The sequence below is a fragment of the Oncorhynchus mykiss genome, chromosome 21 (assembly GCF_013265735.2).
Source record: "Oncorhynchus mykiss isolate Arlee chromosome 21, USDA_OmykA_1.1, whole genome shotgun sequence".
Classification (NCBI taxonomy): domain Eukaryota; kingdom Metazoa; phylum Chordata; class Actinopteri; order Salmoniformes; family Salmonidae; genus Oncorhynchus; species Oncorhynchus mykiss.
The window spans coordinates 10,014,343-10,036,910 of NC_048585.1; the positions used below are offsets into that span (position 1 = coordinate 10,014,343).

Genomic DNA, 22,568 nt, shown 5'->3' on the forward strand with positions numbered 1-22,568 from the left:
TGGAGGGACTAAGGGACTATTACAGTATGTTACACACCCCTGGAGGGTGTTAGAGACTATTACAGTAGACTACACACTGCTGGAGGGTGTTAGAGACTATTACAGTAGACTACACATTGCTGTCAGAGCTGAGCACCCCTGGAGGGTATTAGAGACTATTACAGTAGACTACACACTGCTGGAGGGACTAAGGGACTATTACAGTATGTTACACACTGCTGGAGGGACTAAGGGACTATTACAGTATGTTACACACCCCTGGAGGGTGTTAGATACTATTACAGTAGACTACACACTGCTGGAGGGACTAAGGGACTATTACAGTATGTTACACACTGCTGGAGGGACTAAGGGACTATTACAGTATGTTACACACCCCTGGAGGGTATTAGAGACTATTACAGTATGTTACACACGGCTAGAGGGTCTAAGGGACTATTACAGTATGTTACACACTGCTGGAAGGACTAAGGGACTATTACAGTATGTTACACACTGCTGGAGGGTCTAAGGGACTATTACAGTATGTTACACACCCCTGGAGGGTATTAGAGACTATTACAGTATGTTACACACCCCTGGAGGGACTAAGGGACTATTACAGTATGTTACACACTGCTGGAGGGACTAAGGGACTATTACAGTATGTTACACACCCCTGGAGGGTATTAGAGACTATTACAGTAGACTACACACTGCTGGAGGGTATTAGAGACTATTACAGTAGACTACACACTGCTGTCTGAGCTGAGCACCCCTGGAGGGCGTTAGAGACTATTACAGTAGACTACACACTGCTGGAGGGACTAAGGGACTATTACAGTATGTTACACACTGCTGGAGGGACTAAGGGACTATTACAGTATGTTACACACCCCTGGAGGGTGTTAGAGACTATTACAGTAGACTACACACTGCTGTCTGGGCTGAGCACCCCTGGAGGGTATTAGAGACTATTACAGTAGACTACACACTGCTGGAGGGACTAAGGGACTATTACAGTATGTTACACACTGCTGGAGGGACTAAGGGACTATTACAGTATGTTACACACCCCTGGAGGGTATTAGAGACTTTTACAGTAGACTACACACTGCTGGAGGGTGTTAGAGACTATTACAGTAGACTACACACCCCTGGAGGGTGTTAGAGACTATTACAGTAGACGACACACTGCTGGAGGGACTAAGGGACTATTACAGTAGACGACACACTGCTGGAGGGTGTTAGAAACTATTACAGTAGACTACACACTGCTGGAGGGTGTTAGAGACTATTACAGTAGACGACACACCCCTGGAGGGTGTTAGAGACTATTACAGTAGACTACACACTGCTGTCTGAGCTGAGCACCCCTGGAGGGTATTAGAGACTATTACAGTAGACTACACACTGCTGAAGGGTATTAGAGACTATTACAGTATGTTACACACTGCTGGAGGGACTAAGGGACTATTACAGTATGTTACACACTGCTGGAGGGACTAAGGGACTATTACAGTATGTTACACACCCCTGGAGGGTGTTAGATATTATTACAGTAGACTACACACTGCTGGAGGGACTAAGGGACTATTACAGTATGTTACACACTGCTGGAGGGTCTAAGGGACTATTACAGTATGTTACACACCCCTGGAGGGTATTAGAGACTATTACAGTATGTTACACACCCCTGGAGGGACTAAGGGACTATTACAGTATGTTACACACTGCTGGAGGGACTAAGGGACTATTACAGTATGTTACACACCCCTGGAGGGTATTAGAGACTATTACAGTAGACTACACACTGCTGGAGGGTATTAGAGACTATTACAGTAGACTACACACTGCTGTCTGAGCTGAGCACCCCTGGAGGGCGTTAGAGACTATTACAGTAGACTACACACTGCTGGAGGGACTAAGGGACTATTACAGTATGTTACACACTGCTGGAGGGACTAAGGGACTATTACAGTATGTTACACACCCCTGGAGGGTGTTAGAGACTATTACAGTAGACTACACACTGCTGTCTGGGCTGAGCACCCCTGGAGGGTATTAGAGACTATTACAGTAGACTACACACTGCTGGAGGGACTAAGGGACTATTACAGTATGTTACACACTGCTGGAGGGACTAAGGGACTATTACAGTATGTTACACACCCCTGGAGGGTATTAGAGACTTTTACAGTAGACTACACACTGCTGGAGGGTGTTAGAGACTATTACAGTAGACTACACACCCCTGGAGGGTGTTAGAGACTATTACAGTAGACGACACACTGCTGGAGGGACTAAGGGACTATTACAGTAGACGACACACTGCTGGAGGGACTAAGGGACTATTACAGTATGTTACACACCCCTGGAGGGTATTAGAGACTTTTACAGTAGACTACACACTGCTGGAGGGTGTTAGAGACTATTACAGTAGACTACACACCCCTGGAGGGTGTTAGAAACTATTACAGTAGACTACACACTGCTGGAGGGTGTTAGAGACTATTACAGTAGACGACACACCCCTGGAGGGTGTTAGAGACTATTACAGTAGACTACACACTGCTGTCTGAGCTGAGCACCCCTGGAGGGTATTAGAGACTATTACAGTAGACTACACACTGCTGGAGGGTATTAGAGACTATTACAGTATGTTACACACTGCTGGAGGGACTAAGGGACTATTACAGTATGTTACACACTGCTGGAGGGACTAAGGGACTATTACAGTATGTTACACACCCCTGGAGGGTGTTAGAGACTATTACAGTAGACTACACACTGCTGTCTGAGCTGAGCACCCCTGGAGGGTGTTAGAGAATATTACAGTAGACTACACACTGCTGGAGGGACTAAGGGACTATTACAGTATGTTACACAGTGCTGGAGGGACTAAGGGACTATTACAGTATGTTATACACCCCTGGAGGGTATTAGAGACTATTACAGTAGACTACACACTGCTGGAGGGTGTTAGAGACTATTACAGTAGACTACACACTGCTGGAGGGTGTTAGAGACTATTACAGTATGTTACACACCCCTGGAGGGTGTTAGAGACTATTACAGTAGACTACACACTGCTGTCTGAGCTGAGCACCCCTGGAGGGTGTTAGAGGCTATTACAGTAGACTACACACTGCTGGAGGGTGTTAGAGACTATTACAGTAGACTACACACCCCTGGAGGGACTAAGGGACTATTACAGTATGTTACGCACCCCTGGAGGGTATTAGAGACTATTACAGTAGACTACACACTGCTGGAGGGTGTTAGAGACTATTACAGTAGACTACACACTGCTGTCTGAGCTGAGCACCCCTGGAGGGCGTTAGAGACTATTACAGTAGACTACACACTGCTGGAGGGAATAAAGGACTATTACAGTAGACTACACACCCCTGGAGGGTATTAGAGACTATTACAGTAGACTACACACCCCTGGAGGGTGTTAGAGACTATAACAGTAGACTACACACTGCTGGAGGGGGTTAGAGACTATTACAGTAGACTACACACTGCTGGAGGGAATAAAGGACTATTACAGTAGACTACACACCCCTGGAGGGTATTAGAGACTATAACAGTAGACTACACACTGCTGGAGGGGGTTAGAGACTATTACAGTAGACTACACACCGCTGTCTGAGCTGAGCACCCCTGTAGGGTGTTAGAGACTATTACAGTAGACTACACACTGCTGGAGGGTGTTAGAGACTATTACAGTAGACTACACACTGCTGGAGGGTGTTAGAGACTATTACAGTAGACTACACACTGCTGGAGGGTGTTAGAGACTATTACAGTATGTTACACACTGCTGGAGGGACTAAGGGACTATTACAGTATGTTACACACTGCTGGAGGGACTAAAGGACTATTACAGTATGTTACACACCCCTGGAGGGGGTTAGAGACTATTACAGTAGACTACACACTGCTGGAGGGGGTTAGAGACTATTACAGTAGACTACACACCCCTGGAGGGGGTTAGAGACTATTACAGTAGACTACACACTGCTGGAGGGTGTTAGAGACTATTACAGTAGACTACACACTGCTGGAGGGTGTTAGAGACTATTACAGTAGACGACACACTGCTGGAGGGTGTTAGAGACTATTACAGTAGACTACACACTGCTGGAGGGTGTTAGAGACTATTACAGTAGACTACACACTGCTGGAGGGTGTTAGAGACTATTACAGTAGACTACACACTGCTGGAGGGACTAAGGGACTATTACAGTAGACTACACACTGCTGGAGGGTGTTAGAGACTATTACAGTAGACTACACACTGCTGGAGGGTGTTAGAGACTATTACAGTAGACTACACACTGCTGGAGGGACTAAGGGACTATTACAGTAGACTACACACTGCTGGAGGGTCTAAGGGACTATTACAGTAGACTACACACTGCTGGAGGGTGTTAGAGACTATTACAGTAGACGACACACTGCTGGAGGGTATTAGAGACTATTACAGTAGACTACACACTGCTGGAGGGACTAAGGGACTATTACAGTAGACTACACACTGCTGGAGGGTCTAAGGGACTATTACAGTAGACTACACACTGCTGTCTGAGCTGAGCACCCCTGGAGGGTGTTAGAGACTATTAGAGTAGACGACACACTGCTGGAGGGTGTTAGAGACTATTACAGTAGACGACACACCCCTGGAGGGTATTAGAGACTATTACAGTAGACTACACACTGCTGGAGGGTGTTAGAGACTATTACAGTAGACTACACACTGCTGGAGGGTATTAGAGACTATTACAGTAGACTACACACTGCTGGAGGGTGTTAGAGACTATTACAGTAGACAACACACTGCTGTCTGAGCTGAGCACCCCTGGAGGGTATTAGAGACTATTACAGTAGACTACACACTGCTGGAGGGTATTAGAGACTATTACAGTATGTTACACACTGCTGGAGGGTATTAGAGACTATTACAGTAGACTACACACTGCTGGAGGGTATTAGAGACTATTACAGTAGACTACACACTGCTGGAGGGTATTAGAGACTATTACAGTATGTTACACACTGCTGGAGGGTATTAGAGACTATTACAGTAGACTACACACTGCTGGAGGGTGTTAGAGACTATTACAGTAGACAACACACTGCTGGAGGGTATTAGAGACTATTACAGTAGACTACACACTGCTGGAGGGTGTTAGAGACTATTACAGTAGACGACACACTGCTGTCTGAGCTGAGCACCCCTGGAGGGTGTTAGAGACTATTACAGTAGACTACACACTGCTGGAGGGTATTAGAGACTATTACAGTAGACTACACACTGCTGGAGGGACTAAGGGACTATTACAGTAGACGACACACTGCTGTCTGAGCTGAGCACCCCTGGAGGGTGTTAGAGACTATTACAGTAGACTACACACTGCTGGAGGGTATTAGAGACTATTACAGTAGACTACACACTGCTGTCTGAGCTGAGCACCCCTGGAGGGTGTTAGAGACTATTACAGTATGTTACACACTGCTGGAGGGACTAAGGGACTATTACAGTATGTTACACACTGCTGGAGGGACTAAGGGACTATTACAGTAGACTACACACTGCTGTCTGAGCTGAGCACCCCTGGAGGGTGTTAGAGACTATTACAGTAGACTACACACTGCTGGAGGGTATTAGGGACTATTACAGTAGACTACACACTGCTGGAGGGTATTAGAGACTATTACAGTATGTTACACACTGCTGGAGGGACTAAGGGACTATTACAGTAGACTACACACTGCTGGAGGGACTAAGGGACTATTACAGTAGACTACACACTGCTGGAGGGTATTAGAGACTATTACAGTAGACTACACACCCCTGGAGGGTATTAGAGACTATTACAGTAGACTACACACTGCTGGAGGGTGTTAGAGACTATTACAGTAGACGACACACTGCTGGAGGGTGTTAGAGACTATTACAGTAGACTACACACTGCTGGAGGGTGTTAGAGACTATTACAGTAGACTACACACTGCTGGAGGGTGTTAGAGACTATTACAGTAGACTACACACCCCTGGAGGGGGTTAGAGACTATTACAGTAGACTACACACTGCTGGAGGGTGTTAGAGACTATTACAGTAGACTACACACTGCTGGAGGGTGTTAGAGACTATTACAGTAGACGACACACTGCTGGAGGGTGTTAGAGACTATTACAGTAGACTACACACTGCTGGAGGGTGTTAGAGACTATTACAGTAGACTACACACTGCTGGAGGGTGTTAGAGACTATTACAGTAGACTACACACTGCTGGAGGGACTAAGGGACTATTACAGTAGACTACACACTGCTGGAGGGTGTTAGAGACTATTACAGTAGACTACACACTGCTGGAGGGTGTTAGAGACTATTACAGTAGACGACACACTGCTGGAGGGTATTAGAGACTATTACAGTAGACTACACACTGCTGGAGGGACTAAGGGACTATTACAGTAGACTACACACTGCTGGAGGGTCTAAGGGACTATTACAGTAGACTACACACTGCTGTCTGAGCTGAGCACCCCTGGAGGGTGTTAGAGACTATTAGAGTAGACGACACACTGCTGGAGGGTGTTAGAGACTATTACAGTAGACGACACACCCCTGGAGGGTATTAGAGACTATTACAGTAGACTACACACTGCTGGAGGGTGTTAGAGACTATTACAGTAGACAACACACTGCTGTCTGAGCTGAGCACCCCTGGAGGGTATTAGAGACTATTACAGTAGACTACACACTGCTGGAGGGTATTAGAGACTATTACAGTAGACTACACACTGCTGGAGGGTATTAGAGACTATTACAGTAGACTACACACTGCTGGAGGGTATTAGAGACTATTACAGTATGTTACACACTGCTGGAGGGTATTAGAGACTATTACAGTAGACTACACACTGCTGGAGGGTATTAGAGACTATTACAGTAGACTACACACTGCTGGAGGGTATTAGAGACTATTACAGTAGACTACACACTGCTGGAGGGTGTTAGAGACTATTACAGTAGACGACACACTGCTGTCTGAGCTGAGCACCCCTGGAGGGTGTTAGAGACTATTACAGTAGACTACACACTGCTGGAGGGTATTAGAGACTATTACAGTAGACTACACACTGCTGGAGGGACTAAGGGACTATTACAGTAGACTACACACTGCTGTCTGAGCTGAGCACCCCTGGAGGGTGTTAGAGACTATTACAGTATGTTACACACTGCTGGAGGGACTAAGGGACTATTACAGTATGTTACACACTGCTGGAGGGACTAAGGGACTATTACAGTAGACTACACACTGCTGTCTGAGCTGAGCACCCCTGGAGGGTATTAGAGACTATTACAGTAGACTACACACTGCTGGAGGGTATTAGGGACTATTACAGTAGACTACACACTGCTGGAGGGTATTAGAGACTATTACAGTATGTTACACACTGCTGGAGGGACTAAGGGACTATTACAGTAGACTACACACTGCTGGAGGGACTAAGGGACTATTACAGTAGACTACACACTGCTGGAGGGTATTAGAGACTATTACAGTAGACTACACACCCCTGGAGGGTATTAGAGACTATTACAGTAGACGACACACCCCTGGAGGGTATTAGCGACTATTACAGTAGACTACACACTGCTGGAGGGACTAAGGGACTATTACAGTAGACTACACACTGCTGGAGGGACTAAGGGACTATTACAGTAGACTACACACTGCTGGAGGGTTTTAGAGACTATTACAGTAGACTACACACTGCTGGAGGGTATTAGAGACTATTACAGTATGTTACACACTGCTGGAGGGTGTTAGAGACTATTACAGTATGTTACACACTGCTGGAGGGACTAAGGGACTATTACAGTAGACTACACACTGCTGGAGGGTATTAGAGACTATTACAGTAGACTACACACCCCTGGAGGGTATTAGAGACTATTACAGTAGACGACACACTGCTGGAGGGTATTAGAGACTATTACAGTAGACGACACACTGCTGTCTGAGCTGAGCACCCCTGGAGGGCGTTAGAGACTATTTAATTCCCTTCATCTGAACACTGTCAGAAACAACCATGCATGTCAGTTCAGTGCACACAGCGTAACAGAGAAAATACAATATTTCACAATACATATTTGAGAAGTGTCTGTATTAGGCCATGTCATCTCCAAACCAGCCCCCTCCCCCACACCCACACTCTCCAGGATCTGTAAAACGGAAATCTGTCGAAGTGACAGAGAATGAGGAGGAGAGGAAAGGAGAAAAAATTGAGAGGGGGAAAGAGAGAGAGAGGGGGAAAGAGAGAGAGAGAGAGGGGGAAAGAGAGAGAAAGGGGGGAAAGAGAGAGAGAGGGGAAAAGAGAGAGAGAGGGGGAAAGAGAGAGAGAGGGGGAAAGAGAGAAAGGGGGGAAAGAGAGAGAAAGGGGGGAAAGAGAGAGAAAGGGGGGAAAGAGAGAGAGAGGGGGAAAGAGAGAGAAAGGGGGGAAAGAGAGAGAAAGGGGGGAAAGAGAGAGAGAGGGGGAAAGAGAGAGAGGGGGAAAGAGGTGGGGAGAAATAGATAGGTGTGTCTATATTCTTTATTCAGGTGAACACAAGATCAGACAAAGCCTTCCACACTAAACTCTTAACAACGGGAGATGCTGTTGGTTCATGATATGGAATTTACAACTTGTTGTGTGTGTTAGACCCATCTGTTGTAGACAGAGTTAGAGTAACAGAACAAACTAACTGGGTTCTTCTTCTCAGAAGAAAAAACAAGATTCCCATTTAAAAAGTACAGAATAAGTGCATGGTGATCAATTTGTGATACATTAGAGTAACCTATCCCCTTCTAAAAGGGAGACCGAACGGCAGCTTTCCAACGACAGAAATCTTTACCCTGGCGTTTGGAGAGAGACAGTGGGACCTTGGAAGTACATTGACAATTTACATTGATTTCCAGTGTCTCTCTCCCCTACTCTTCCCCCCCCCCCTCTTCCTCCCCGTCTCCCCCCCCCCTCTTCCTCCCCGTCTCCCCCCTACTCTCCTCCCCCTAATGTCCTGCCACCCTACTCTTCCCCCCCCTACTCTTCCCCCCCCTTACTCTCCCTCCTCTGTGTTGTCTGGTCTTGATTTTAAGAGACACACAGGTGCCAGAGAGGCCATTAGCCACTCCAGAAGTCAGCCATTAGCCATGCTAGCAGTCAGCCATTAGCCATGCTAGCAGACTGACTGTCATATTCCACTCCAGAAGTCAGCCGTTAGCCATGCTAGCAGTCAGCCATTAGCCATGCTAGCAGACTGACTGTCATATTCCACTCCAGAAGTCAGCCGTTAGCCATGCTAGCAGACTGACTGTCATATTCCACTCCAGAAGTCAGCCGTTAGCCATGCTAGCAGTCAGCCATTATCCATGCTAGCAGACTGACTGCCATATTCCACTCCAGAAGTCAGCCGTTAGCCATGCTAGCAGTCAGCCATTAGCCATGCTAGCAGACTGACTGTCATATTCCACTCCAGAAGTCAGCCGTTAGCCATGCTAGCAGTCAGCCATTAGCCATGCTAGCAGACTGACTGTCATATTCCACTCCAGAAGTCAGCCGTTAGCCATGCTAGCAGACTGACTGTCATATTCCACTCCAGAAGTCAGCCGTTAGCCATGCTAGCAGTCAGCCATTATCCATGCTAGCAGACTGACTGTCATATTCCACTCCAGAAGTCAGCCGTTAGCCATGCTAGCAGTCAGCCATTATCCATGCTAGAAGACTGACTGTCATATTCCACTCCAGAAGTCAGCCGTTAGCCATGCTAGCAGTCAGCCATTAGCCATGCTAGCAGTCAGCCATTAGCCATGCTAGCAGTCAGCCGTTAGCCATGCTAGCAGTCAGCCGTTAGCCATGCTAGCAGACTGACTGTCATATTCCACTCCAGAAGTCAGCCGTTATCCATGCTAGCAGACTGACTGCCATATTCCACTCCAGAAGTCAGCCGTTAGCCATGCTAGCAGACTGACTGTCATATTCCACTCCAGAAGTCAGCCGTTAGCCATGCTAGCAGTCAGCCATTAGCCATGCTAGCAGTCAGCCATTAGCCATGCTAGCAGTCAGCCATTAGCCATGCTAGCAGTCAGCCATTAGCCATGCTAGCAGACTGACTGTCATATTCCACTCCAGAAGTCAGCCGTTAGCCATGCTAGCAGACTGACTGTCATATTCCACTCCAGAAGTCAGCCGTTAGCCATGCTAGCAGTCAGCCATTAGCCATGCTAGCAGTCAGCCATTAGCCATGCTAGCAGTCAGCCGTTAGCCATGCTAGCAGTCAGCCATTAGCCATGCTAGCAGACTGACTGTCATATTCCACTCCAGAAGTCAACCGTTAGCCATGCTAGCAGACTGACTGTCATATTCCACTCCAGAAGTCAGCCGTTAGCCATGCTAGCAGTCAGCCATTATCCATGCTAGCAGACTGACTGCCATATTCCACTCCAGAAGTCAGCCGTTAGCCATGCTAGCAGACTGACTGTCATATTCCACTCCAGAAGTCAACCGTTAGCCATGCTAGCAGTCAGCCATTAGCCATGCTAGCAGTCAGCCATTAGCCATGCTAGCAGTCAGCCATTAGCCATGCTAGCAGTCAGCCATTAGCCATGCTAGCAGTCAGCCATTAGCCATGCTAGCAGTCAGCCATTAGCCATGCTAGCAGTCAGCCATTAGCCATGCTAGCAGTCAGCCATTAGCCATGCTAGCAGTCAGCCATTAGCCATGCTCGTGCCAACGTGCTGACAGTTGGTGGCAGCAGTAGAAAGTGTTATTCGTTAACAGTGGCGCCATGTGACATGAAAAGGAAGGATGACAACAGATACACTCCGTCTACATGACAGAGCGTCCATTGTATTTCCTCGACCCTGAACGATACAGCAGGATTCAAAATGAACACTTTTTATTTGATCCTAAAAAATAAAAAAATAAAAAAGAAGTAATAACATTCATCTGACAGTTATTTTCTCTGGAATGGTGGTCTGGTTCTTAAATGCAACTCAAGTTGAAATCTGAAAAGGGTTTAGCATTGCTTTACTTTTCAATGCACTCAAGGCTGCTAAGAATGAAGGCTGCTGTTGTGGGCTTGAAAAACACAAACTGCTGTTAACAAACGGATTAATAACGTGGTAAAAGAGACCGGGGGGGGGGGGGGGGGGGGGGGACAGACAGAAACTCAAATTATAAACTCCGGTATTGTATAAATATAACTAAATCGCGACGAACTACACTACTGATACGTTACCACACCAGCAGTAAGCCTTGTGAATGGGGAGAAAGAGCAACATTGTTCAACTCATTAGGAAACTAAAAAAGAAACGAAACACGAAAACAAGAGTCCAATTAAACCCTCCTTCAATTAGGAGACACTTAAACAGGAAGTAATAATTCCACTCCTTTATTCTCTCATCTGGTAATAACAAATACATGACAGGCTTTATCAGCAGAGGGAGCATGCCCTCATCCTTATTAGAGGGAGGGAAGAGAGGGAGGGAAGAGAGGGAGGGAAGAGAGGGAGAGAGGGAGAGAGGGAGAGAGGGAGAGAGGGAGAGAGGGAGAGAGGGAGGGAGGGAGGGATGTAATTAAAGAGACGGTGCTACAAAAAGAAAGAAAGAGGGAGAGTTTCTCCTCTCTAATGAGAGTTTATTACCCAGCATTCCCAAATAATGTAAAACGGAAACGCGCCCGTTTAGCCACGCTGTCACGCTCATTAGCAGCTGAGCAAAGACAAGATAACGACGAGACAACAACAACATAATCTGAACCGGATTTACACCAGCTCACATATTCTAATGAAAAGGGGAGAAGAATGCTAGCATATTTAGAAAGCAAGCATGTGGTTGGGGATCACTGTGTTGGCCTAGTTAGTGAGAATGTGGCGGCTGTGGCTACAGCGCTAATGCTAATTCCATTTGTAATATGCAGATGATATGCAGATGGCTCTCTTTCCTATTCTCAGCAGACATGTTGGGTCATTCGGGCACTTCCACTCACGTCAGAAACGAAGAGAGCGAGCAAGAGAGGGAGAGAGCGAGAGAGGGAGAGAGAGAGGGAGAGAGCGAGAGAGGGAGAGAGAGAGGGAGAGAGAGAGAGAGGGAGGGAGAGAGAGAGAGAGAGAGAGGGAGAGAGAGAGAGAGGGAGAGAGAGAGAGAGGGAGGGAGAGCGAGAGGGGGAGAGCGAGAGAGGGAGAGCGAGAGAGGGAGAGCGAGAGAGGGAGAGCGAGAGAGGGAGAGCGAGAGAGGGAGAGCGAGAGAGGGAGAGCGAGAGAGGGAGAGCGAGAGCGGGAGAGCGGGAGAGCGAGAGAGGGAGAGCGAGAGAGGGGGAGCGAGAGAGGGAGAGCGAGAGAGGGAGAGCGAGAGAGGGAGAGCGAGAGAGGGAGAGAGCGAGAGCGGGAGAGCGAGAGCGAGAACGGGAGAGGGAGAGCGAGAACGGGAGAGCGAGAGAAGGAGAGCGAGAGAGCGAGAGCGAGAGAGGGAGAGCGAGAGAGGGAGAGCGAGAGAGGGAGAGCGAGAACGGGAGAGCGAGAGAAGGAGAGCGAGAGAGCGAGAGCGAGAGAGGGAGAGCGAGAGAGGGAGAGCGAGAGAGGGAGAGCGAGAGAGCGAGAGAGGGAGAGCGAGAGAGGGAGAGCGAGAGAGGGAGAGCGAGAGAGGGAGAGCGAGAGAGGGAGAGCGAGAGAGGGAGAGCGAGAGAGGGAGAGCGAGACAGAGAGAGCGAGACAGAGAGAGCGAGACAGAGAGAGCGAGACAGAGAGAGCGAGACAGAGAGAGCGAGACAGAGAGAGCGAGACAGAGAGAGCGAGACAGAGAGAGCGAGACAGAGAGAGCGAGACAGAGAGAGCGAGACAGAGAGAGCGAGACAGAGAGAGAGAGAATAAAGTCAAATTATTTGCCTTTAAATACGTTACATTAAAGATTCAGAATTCTAATGAAGAGACAACAGGCAGCGTCAGCCACGGGTTAGTGAACACGCCACAGACCTTCATTTCTACCACTAACAGCTTCCAAAGGAAAGAAAGAACCAAGGAAATGAACACAGAACATCTCAATATAGTACTGGGAGGCATTGTGTGCGTGTGTGTGTGTGTGTGTGTGGAGATACACTCTTCTCTCTAAACTTTCAGCAATTAAAAGCGAATATGAAGTGACTGTAAAGAGACGTATCTTATCTCCCTCTCTGAATGGGTAAGTGTGTAAAAGGGATTAGATGAAAGAAAATTATAATTATATATATTAATATATAATATGGCTTGGTATAAAAATGAGAATATGCGAGAGTTTGTTTAGTTTAAAAATGGGGAATGTAGTGGTGTCTTCACCACAGCAATACTACAACCATTGAGAAGAGCAGGAGGTACTTCAACATGTTCAAATGGAGATTCTTTCAAAACGCCCAACAAGGGGGGCCTCTCGAGTGGTGCAGTGGTCTAAGGCACTGCATCGCAGTGTTAGCTGTGCCACTAGAGATTCTGGGCTCTCGGGAGACCCATGGGGGGCAGCGCACAATTGGTCCAGCGTCGTCCGGGTTAGAGGAGGGTTTGGTCCAGCGTCATCCGGGTTAGAGGAGGGTTTGGTGCAGCGTCGTCCGGGTTAGAGGAGGGTTTGGTCCAGCGTCGTCCGGGTTAGAGGAGGGTTTGGTGCAGCGTCGTCCGGGTTAGAGGAGGGTTTGTCCGGCAGGGATGTCCTTGTCCCATCGCGCTCTAGCGACTCCTGTGGCCGGGCCGGGCGTAGTGCACGCTGACACGGTCGCCAGGTGTACGGTGTTTCCTCCGACACATTGGTGCGGCTGGTTTTATTAGTCGTGCCTACGAGTCGTACCTACGGGGTACACAGCATCCAAATAAACGCTGACTTGCAATGAAATAACAATAAGAAAAAATACAAGTGTAGCCCGTCTTTTAGCTAGCTATCAGGACTAGCCATCAGGAAACTAGGAAGAGGAGGCCGCGTAGCCCGTCTTTTAGCTAGCTATCAGGCTAGCCATCAGGAAACTAGGAAGAGGAGGCCGCGTAGCCAGCCTTGTCAGCTAGCTATCAGGACTAGCCATCAGGAAACTAGGAAGAGGAGGCCGTGTAGCCCGTCTTTTCAGCTAGCCATCGGGAAACTAGGAGGAGGAGGTTGTGTACCCATCTTTTCAGCTAGCCATCGGGAAACTAGGAAGAGCTGGCCGTGCAGCCCGTCTTGTCAGCGAGCCATCAGGATACTAGGAAGAGGAGGTTGTGTAGTCGGTTTTTTCAGCTTGGACTCCCACTTTCCTTTTAATATGTTAATGAAGATTCACAACAAAGTATTAATCCAAACAATGACCCTTTGACCCCGTCACTGGCGGCAACAGGAACTTGTTGAAGATGAAAGCATCACGTCCTATCACAACGCATGATATAACATCACGTGATATACCATTACGTCCTATCACAACGCACGATATACCATCACGTCCTATCACAACGCACGTGATATACCATCACGTCCTATTACAACGCACGATATACCATCACGTCCTATCACAACGCACGATATACCATCACGTCCTATCACAACGCACGATATACCATCACGTCCTATCACAACGCATGATATACCATCACGTCCTATCACAACACATGATATAACATCTTGTCCTATCACAACACATGATATAACATCTTGTCCTATCACAACGCATGATATAACATCTTGTCCTATCACAACGCATGATATACCATCACGTCCTATCACAACGCATGATATACCATCACGTCCTATCACAACACACGATATACCATCACGTCCTATCACAACACACGATATACCATCACGTCCTATCACAACACACGATATACCAACACGTCCTATCACAACGCACGATATACCATCACGTCCCATCACAACGCACGATATACCATCACGTCCTATCACAACGCACGATATACCATCACGTCCTATCACAACGCATGATATACCATCACGTCCTATCACAACGCACGATATACCATCACGTCCTATCACAACGCAAGATATACCATCACGTCCTATCACAACGCAAGATATACCATCACGTCCTATCACAACGCACAATATACCATCACGTCCTATCACAACGCACGATATACCATCACGTCCTATCACAACGCACGCTATAACATCTTGTCCTATCACAACGCACGCTATAACATCTTGTCCTATCACAACGCATGATATACCATCACGTCCTATCACAACGCACGATATACCATCACGTCCTATCACAACGCACGCTATAACATCACGTCCTATCACAACGCACACTATAACATCACGTCCTATCACAACGCATGATATACCATCACGTCCTATCACAACGCATGATATACCATCACGTCCTATCACAACGCATGATATACCATCACGTCCTATCACAACGCATGATATACCATCACGTCCTATCACAACGCACGATATAACAATTTTTTTTTTCAAATCCATCGTTCACATAAAGGAGGACTAAAGCGAGCGTGGTCATTGGTTGCCCAAACTAAAGACTAGGTCTTAGTTTCCCTCCCCTCGATAATTCACGAGCCTGCAGCCTTAACCCGTTTCACTTCCTCGTGTTCTGTCCGTACCGCTCTCATCCCCGTCACCCTTCAGGTTAAACATTCCCTCAGGCACAAAATGGCCCCCAACTCAGAGCCATTGTGGATTCCGGAATCCTCCAGTTGCCATAGTGGATTCCGGAATCCTCCAGTTGCCACCCGCCTTCACGTTGACATGCTACATCCCCCATTACGGACACGATAACATGCGTAACACAGACCGAGAGAGAGAGAGCGCAGAGGAGCTATTCACCGTCACACACACACACAGCCCCAGTCAACTCCCAGAACTCATCGCTGTCATCTCCGGGGAGAGAGGACGGAAAGAGAAGGTCCGCTTTCAGCCAGCCAAGAGCCACGTCCCAAGCGGCCCCGTATTCCCTACATAGTGCACTACGTTAGACCAGAGCCCAATGGGGCCCTAACGCTGCACTATACAGGGAAATAGGGTGCCATTTGGGATCCAGGGCCAGATCCAGACAGTAAATGCCACTTAATAAAAGGCAATGATTTTATTCCCTCCCCCTCCCCCTCCACAACCCCCCCACTCCCGTATCTCCTTAAGTATCCAGCACTTCAGCCACACTCACCATCAATCATCGTCCAACAGCCATAAGTGACATCAATTTCCTGCTGTTACCAGAAAGCAGGGAGAGCTCTGTGTGTGTTCGTTCACGCGTGAACGTGAGTGTGTGTGTGTGTGTGTGTGTGTTCACACGTGAGTGTGTGTGTGTGTGTGTGTGTGTGTTCACACGTGAGTGTGTGTGTGTGTGTTCACACGTGAGTGTGTGTGTGTGTGTTCACACGTGAGTGTGTGTGTGTGTGTTCACACGTGAGTGTGTGTGTGTGTGTTCACACGTGAGTGTGTGTGTGTGTGTTCACACGTGAGTGTGTGTGTGTGTGTTCACACGTGAGTGTGTTCGTTCACGCGTGAACGTGTGTGTGTGTGTGTGTGTTTGTGTGTGTGAGTGTGTGAGTGTGTGAGTGTGTGAGTGTGTGAGTGTGTGAGTGAGTGAGTGTGTCGAGTCACCTAACATCATCGTACTATGATGAGAGGTCCCTGGAGTCTCCGAGAGTTTCACGGAGGAAGAGCAAAAGGTGAATCTATTGCCATTGTCCCAGGGTTAAGTCTGTCAGTCCTGCAGCCTCAAAATGTCTGCTGCATTTTGGGTGTGGGGGGGGGGGGAAGCACAAGACGCACCTAAAGAATAGTGGGACACGAAACTCGTCCGAAGTTGGACGATAACTGACGTCAGACTCTACGGATGGATAGATGTTGGGAGGTGTAAAGGTACAGCAGGACAGACAGACTGTCTTCGTGTGTGATGGATGGACAGGTGTTGGGAGGTGTAAAGGTACAGCAGGACAGACAGACTGTCTTCGTGCGTGATGGATGGACAGATGTTGGGAGGCGTAAAGGTACAGCAGGACAGACATACTGTCTTCGTGCGTGACGGATGGACACAACACGTCAAGGAGGTCGCTGTGAGAATCATCTCCGTACTACACAAGACAAGAAAGCCTCGTTAAGAAAACAGACGAGCAGCTTGATGAAACCCATAGCAGCGTATTTTCATCCTAGCTCCTGTGTTCATAAATCAGCATGTTGATTATGGCCCATCTCTCCCCCCCCGTGATACACTAATTAACGACAGGGATCAGGACCGCATGGAATTACAGCCAACACTAACGGCTGGTTAACACAGGGGATTGTGACAGATCTGTTACAGTCTGAGTGTGTGTGTGTGTGTGTGTGTGTCAAAGTTTTACCAACAGGCGCTACATCAAATAATAACCACGTCTGTCATCGCAGCTATAAACAACAACAACAACAACAACAGGAAAAGGAGAAGTCAGGCATGAAAAGCGTGACGCTACAGGGGTCGTCTACGGTGGCGTTTACAGTACGCAACACTACCCTCTCAACACACACTGTTCTGTTACCCACTCTGAACGTCCACCCCCCCCCCCCCCCCCCCCCCCCCCCCCCCCCAACACCTTCAGGAAGTCACATGGTTCAGAGTAGGAAGTGTAGAACTTTGTCAAGTGCCAATCAAACAACAACAAAAAAGTCCACAAACTACTGGGTCAGTGGAAACCGACATCACATGACAACCAGCAGCCAGTATTACCTCTGAATCAACGGGTGGGAGGGTGGATGGGACAATGGTTGGATGAAATGAAAGCAGGTATTGTTTGATGGAGTAGGTGTGGGGCGGAGGGTATTTTACAGTAGTTGGTGGTTTAGAACGATGTGCTGTCGAATTGTGTTTTACAGTAGTTGGTGGTTTAGAACGATGTGCTGTTGAATTGTGTTTTACAGTAGTTGGTGGTTTAGAACGATGTGCTGTCGAATTGTGTTTTACAGTAGTTGGTGGTTTAGAACGATGTGCTGTCGAATTGTGTTTTACAGTAGTTGGTGGTTTAGAACGATGTGCTGTTGAATTGTGTTTTACAGTAGTTGGTGGTTTAGAACGATGTGCTGTCGAATTGTGTTTTACAGTAATTGGTGGTTTAGAACGATGTGCTGTTGAATTGTGTTTTACAGTAGTTGGTGGTTTAGAACGATGTGCTGTCGAATTGTGTTTTACAGTAGTTGGTGGTTTAGAACGATGTGCTGTTGAATTGTGTTTTACAGTAGTTGGTGGTTTAGAACGATGTGCTGTCGAATTGTGTTTTACAGTAGTAGTTGGTTTAGAACGATGTACTGCTGAATTGTGTTTTACAGTAGTTGGTGGTTTAGAACGATGTGCTGTTGAATGGTTTTACAGTAGTTGGTGGTTTAGAGCGATGTGCTGTTGAAATGTGTTTTACAGTAGTTGGTGGTTTAGAACGATGTGCTGTTGAAATGTGTTTTACAGTAGTTGGTGGTTTAGAACGATGTACTGTCGAATTGTGTTTTACAGTAGTTGGTGGTTTAGAACGATGTGCTGTTGAATGGTTTTACAGTAGTTGGTGGTTTAGAACGATGTGCTGTTGAATTGTGTTTTACAGTAGTTGGTGGTTTAGAACGATGTGCTGTTTAAATGTGTTTTACAGTAGTTGGTGGTTTAGAACGATGTGCTGTTAGATGGGGTGTATAAGGTGTATGGAAACAGAGAACATACTGTTAGATGGGGTGTATAAGGTGTATGGAAACAGAGCAACATACTGTTAGATGGGGTGTATAAGGTGTATGGAAACAGAGAACATACTGTTAGATGGGGTGTATAAGGTGTATGGAAACAGAGTAACATACTGTTAGATGGGGTGTATAAGGTGTATGGAAACAGAGAACATACTGTTAGATGGGGTGTATAAGGTGTATGGAAACAGAGTAACATACTGTTAGATGGGGTGTATAAGGTGTATGGAAACAGAGTAACATACTGTTAGATGGGGTGTATAAGGTGTATGGAAACAGAGTAACATACTGTTGGATGCGCTGTATGGGCAGTGGGAGGAGGTCCTCTAGTTTACAGTTGAGGAACTCTGGTCTGGACTCCTGGAGCTTCTTAAACCTTCTAAAGGCTTTGTTCTTCTTTACCTGGAGCTGAGGACAGAGAACAGACCATTTAATATCACCCCGAGTCCTCCACTAAACAGATCTTTACCTGGAGCTGAGGACAGAGAACAGACCATTTAATATCACCCTGAGTCCTCCACTAAACAGAGGAGACCGAAGAGTTGGACAGAGAACAGACACCATTTAATATCACCCTGAGTCCTCCACTAAACAGAGGAGACCTGAAGAGTTGGACAGAGAACAGACACCATTTAATATCACCCTGAGTCCTCCACCAAACAGAGGAGACCGAAGAGTTGGACAGAGAACAGACACCATTTAATATCACCCTGAGTCCTCCACTAAACAGAGGAGAACGAAGAGTTGGACAGAGAACAGACACCATTTAATATCACCCTGAGTCCTCCACTAAACAGAGGAGACCTGAAGAGTTGGACAGAGAACAGACACCATTTAATATCACCCTGAGTCCTCCACTAAACAGAGGAGACCTGAAGAGTTGGACAGAGAACAGACACCATTTAATATCACCCTGAGTCCTCCACTAAACAGAGGAGACCTGAAGAGTTGGACAGAGAACAGACACCATTTAATATCACCCTGAGTCCTCCACTAAACAGAGGAGACGGAGAGTTGGACAGAGAGAGTTGGAGAGAGAACAGACAGAGATAACTTCTCAGCCACTCAGAACAGAACATGCCAAAGGACAGTTTCTAAATCGAGGGCATGTCAACTCCCTCCAACTAGGGTCAGCTGCTGTGAACATCAAAAACATCTCTCTACTGATGACAGATACCTGCTCCCCCCACGCCGCCGCCTGTCTGTCTGTCTGAGAGGCCGCGCCGCCGCCTGTCTGTCCGCCTGTCCGTCCACCGGCTGGCTGCGCCGCCTGTTTGTCTGTCTACGAGGCCGCGCCGCCGTCTGTCTGTCTACGAGGCCGCGCCGACGTCTGTCTGTCTGTCTGCGCCGCCATCTGTGTACTCCCCCCAACACCAATCACCTCTATGTCAGTCATTATCTCTCTGGGTTGGCAGTCAGAGTGGAAGAGGAAGTCTGTGTGTGAGAGTGACAATGTGTGTGTGTGTTTGTGAGAACGTGCGTGATTGTGTTTGAGCACGCTCTCATTCAATAGGCATGTTGTAAATCATGTCAACATGAGTGTCAACAATACGACAGCAGAAAGAGAGACTCATCTTGTCGGCCATCAAAACAAGCATGGCTGCCGTAGGGCCCAAGAAAACCTGCGTTTGTGGAAAACGCGGACAGAGTCACCTAATCCAGACATTACAAAACAAAACAATATTCAAAACAATCGGTTGAACTTCTTCCCAGAGAACCATAAGTATTGACCATAATGCATCAGCGATTGGTGTTTTCACGCAGCTTTCTGAAACGCCACAGGAATTCCCCTGCCTGTGTGTGTGTGTGTGTGTGTGTGTGTGTGTGTGTGTGTGTGTGTGTGTGTGTGTGTGTGTGTGTCTACACTTTGTGTAACAGCCGTTAGAGATAACGTTAACGATTACCAGTCTTCTGGTAGAGCCGGAAAGGCTCAATTAAAATGTTAACTACAAAAGTAGCCGACCTGTCAGAATGGCATCATGATTATTTGCATCCATTTTGTTTTGCAAAACTCTGCAATCACAGGAGCAGCACAGCAACACCTCTTAACCAATCAACAGTCTCTTCCTGGTGCACACTGACCACAGCAACACCTCTTAAACAATCAACAGTCTCTTCCTGGTGCACACTGACCACAGCAACACCTCTTAACCAATCAACAGTGTCTTCCTGGTGCACACTGACCACAACAACACCTCTTAACCAATCAACAGTGTCTTCCTGGTGCACACTGCCCACAGCAACACCTCAATCAAGTCAACAGTCTCTTCCTGGTGCACACTGACCACAGCAACACCTCTTAACCGATCAACAGTCTCTTCCTGGTGCACACTGACCACAGCAACACCTCTTAACCAATCAACAGTCTCTTCCTGGTGCACACTGACCACAACAACACCTCTTAACCAATCAACAGTCTCTTCCTGGTGCACACTGACCACAGCAACACCTCTTAACCAATCAACGGCCTCTTCCTGGTGCACACTGACCACAGCAACACCTCTTAACCAATCAACGGCCTCTTCCTGGTGCACACTGGAATTAAAGGGTAACTACATCCAAAAATCTAAATTTCTTAAATTTTTCCGAGACCTAAAAAACGGTCTCCTGATGTGGTTTAAACATTGTTGTGGACATAAAAATATCCATTTGTGTTTTTCAAAAAAAAATAATAAGAATCATTCTGAGAGCCAAAAACCTGGAAAACCCACTGAGTCGTACCGGGTGAAGGGGTGTGTGTGTGTATTTACACTGCGATGATGAGCTCAATGTGAGAGGAATCACTGATGAACACCAACACGAGGAAAACAGAAACTGACATCACTACGGAGCTACTAACATCACTACGGAGCTACTAACATCACTACGGAACTAACATCACTACGGAACTAACGTCACTACGGAGCTAACGTCACTACGGAGCTACTAACGTCACTACGGAGCTACTAACATCACTACGGAGCTACTAACATCACTACGGAGCTACTAACGTCACTACGGAGCTAACGTCACTACGGAGCTAACGTCACTACGGAGCTAACGTCACTACGGAGCTACTAACGTCACTACGGAGCTACTAACGTCACTACGGAGCTACTAACGTCACTACGGAGCTACTAACGTCACTACGGAGCTACTAACATCACTACGGAGCTACTAACATCACTACGGAGCTAACGTCACTACGGAGCTAACGTCACTACGGAGCTACTAACGTCACTACGGAGCTACTAACGTCACTACGGAGCTACTAACGTCACTACGGAGCTACTAACATCACTACGGAGCTACTGACATCACTACGGAGCTACTAACGTCACTACGGAGCTACTAACGTCACTACGGAGCTACTAACGTCACTACGGAGCTACTGACATCACTACGGAGCTACTAACATCACTACGGAGCTACTAACATCACTACGGAGCTAACGGCACTACGGAGCTACTAACATCACTACCGAGCTACTAACATCACTACGGAGCTACTAACATCACTACGGAGCTACTAACATCACTACGGAGCTACTAACATCACTACGGAGCTACTAACGTCACTACGGAGCTAACGTCACTACGGAGCTAACTTCACTACGGAGCTAACTTCACTACGGAGCTAACTTCACTACGGAGCTAACTTCACTACTACACTTTTTATTAATTGTTTCTATTTTCTACACTGTAGAATAATAGTGAAGACAACAAAACTATGAAATAACACATATGGAATCATGTAGTAACCAGAAAAGTGTAAAAAATAAATAAATCTAAATCTATTTTATATTTGAGATTCTTCTAAGTAGCCACCCTTTGCTTTGACAGCTTTGCACACTTGGCATTCTCTCAACCAGCTTCATGAAGTAGTC

The 22,568-nt window shown here is 47.1% G+C and overlaps 1 protein-coding gene across 26 annotated transcripts in view; it reads right to left on the reverse strand.

Annotated features, from left to right (window-relative positions):
- LOC118942869 (rho guanine nucleotide exchange factor 39-like) overlaps positions 1–22,568 on the reverse strand; it is a 104,248-nt gene that overhangs the window by 57,438 nt on the left and 24,242 nt on the right. For all 26 annotated transcript variants that reach the window (XR_005038520.1, XR_005038519.1, XR_005038518.1 and 23 more), the window contains exon 5: positions 18,993–19,111. Coding sequence is in view for 1 of the 26 variants with exons in the window: in XM_036956814.1 (XP_036812709.1) it covers positions 18,993–19,111 (119 nt within the window). In the remaining 25 variants the exon portion in view is untranslated. The remainder of the gene's footprint in view (positions 1–18,992; positions 19,112–22,568) is intronic.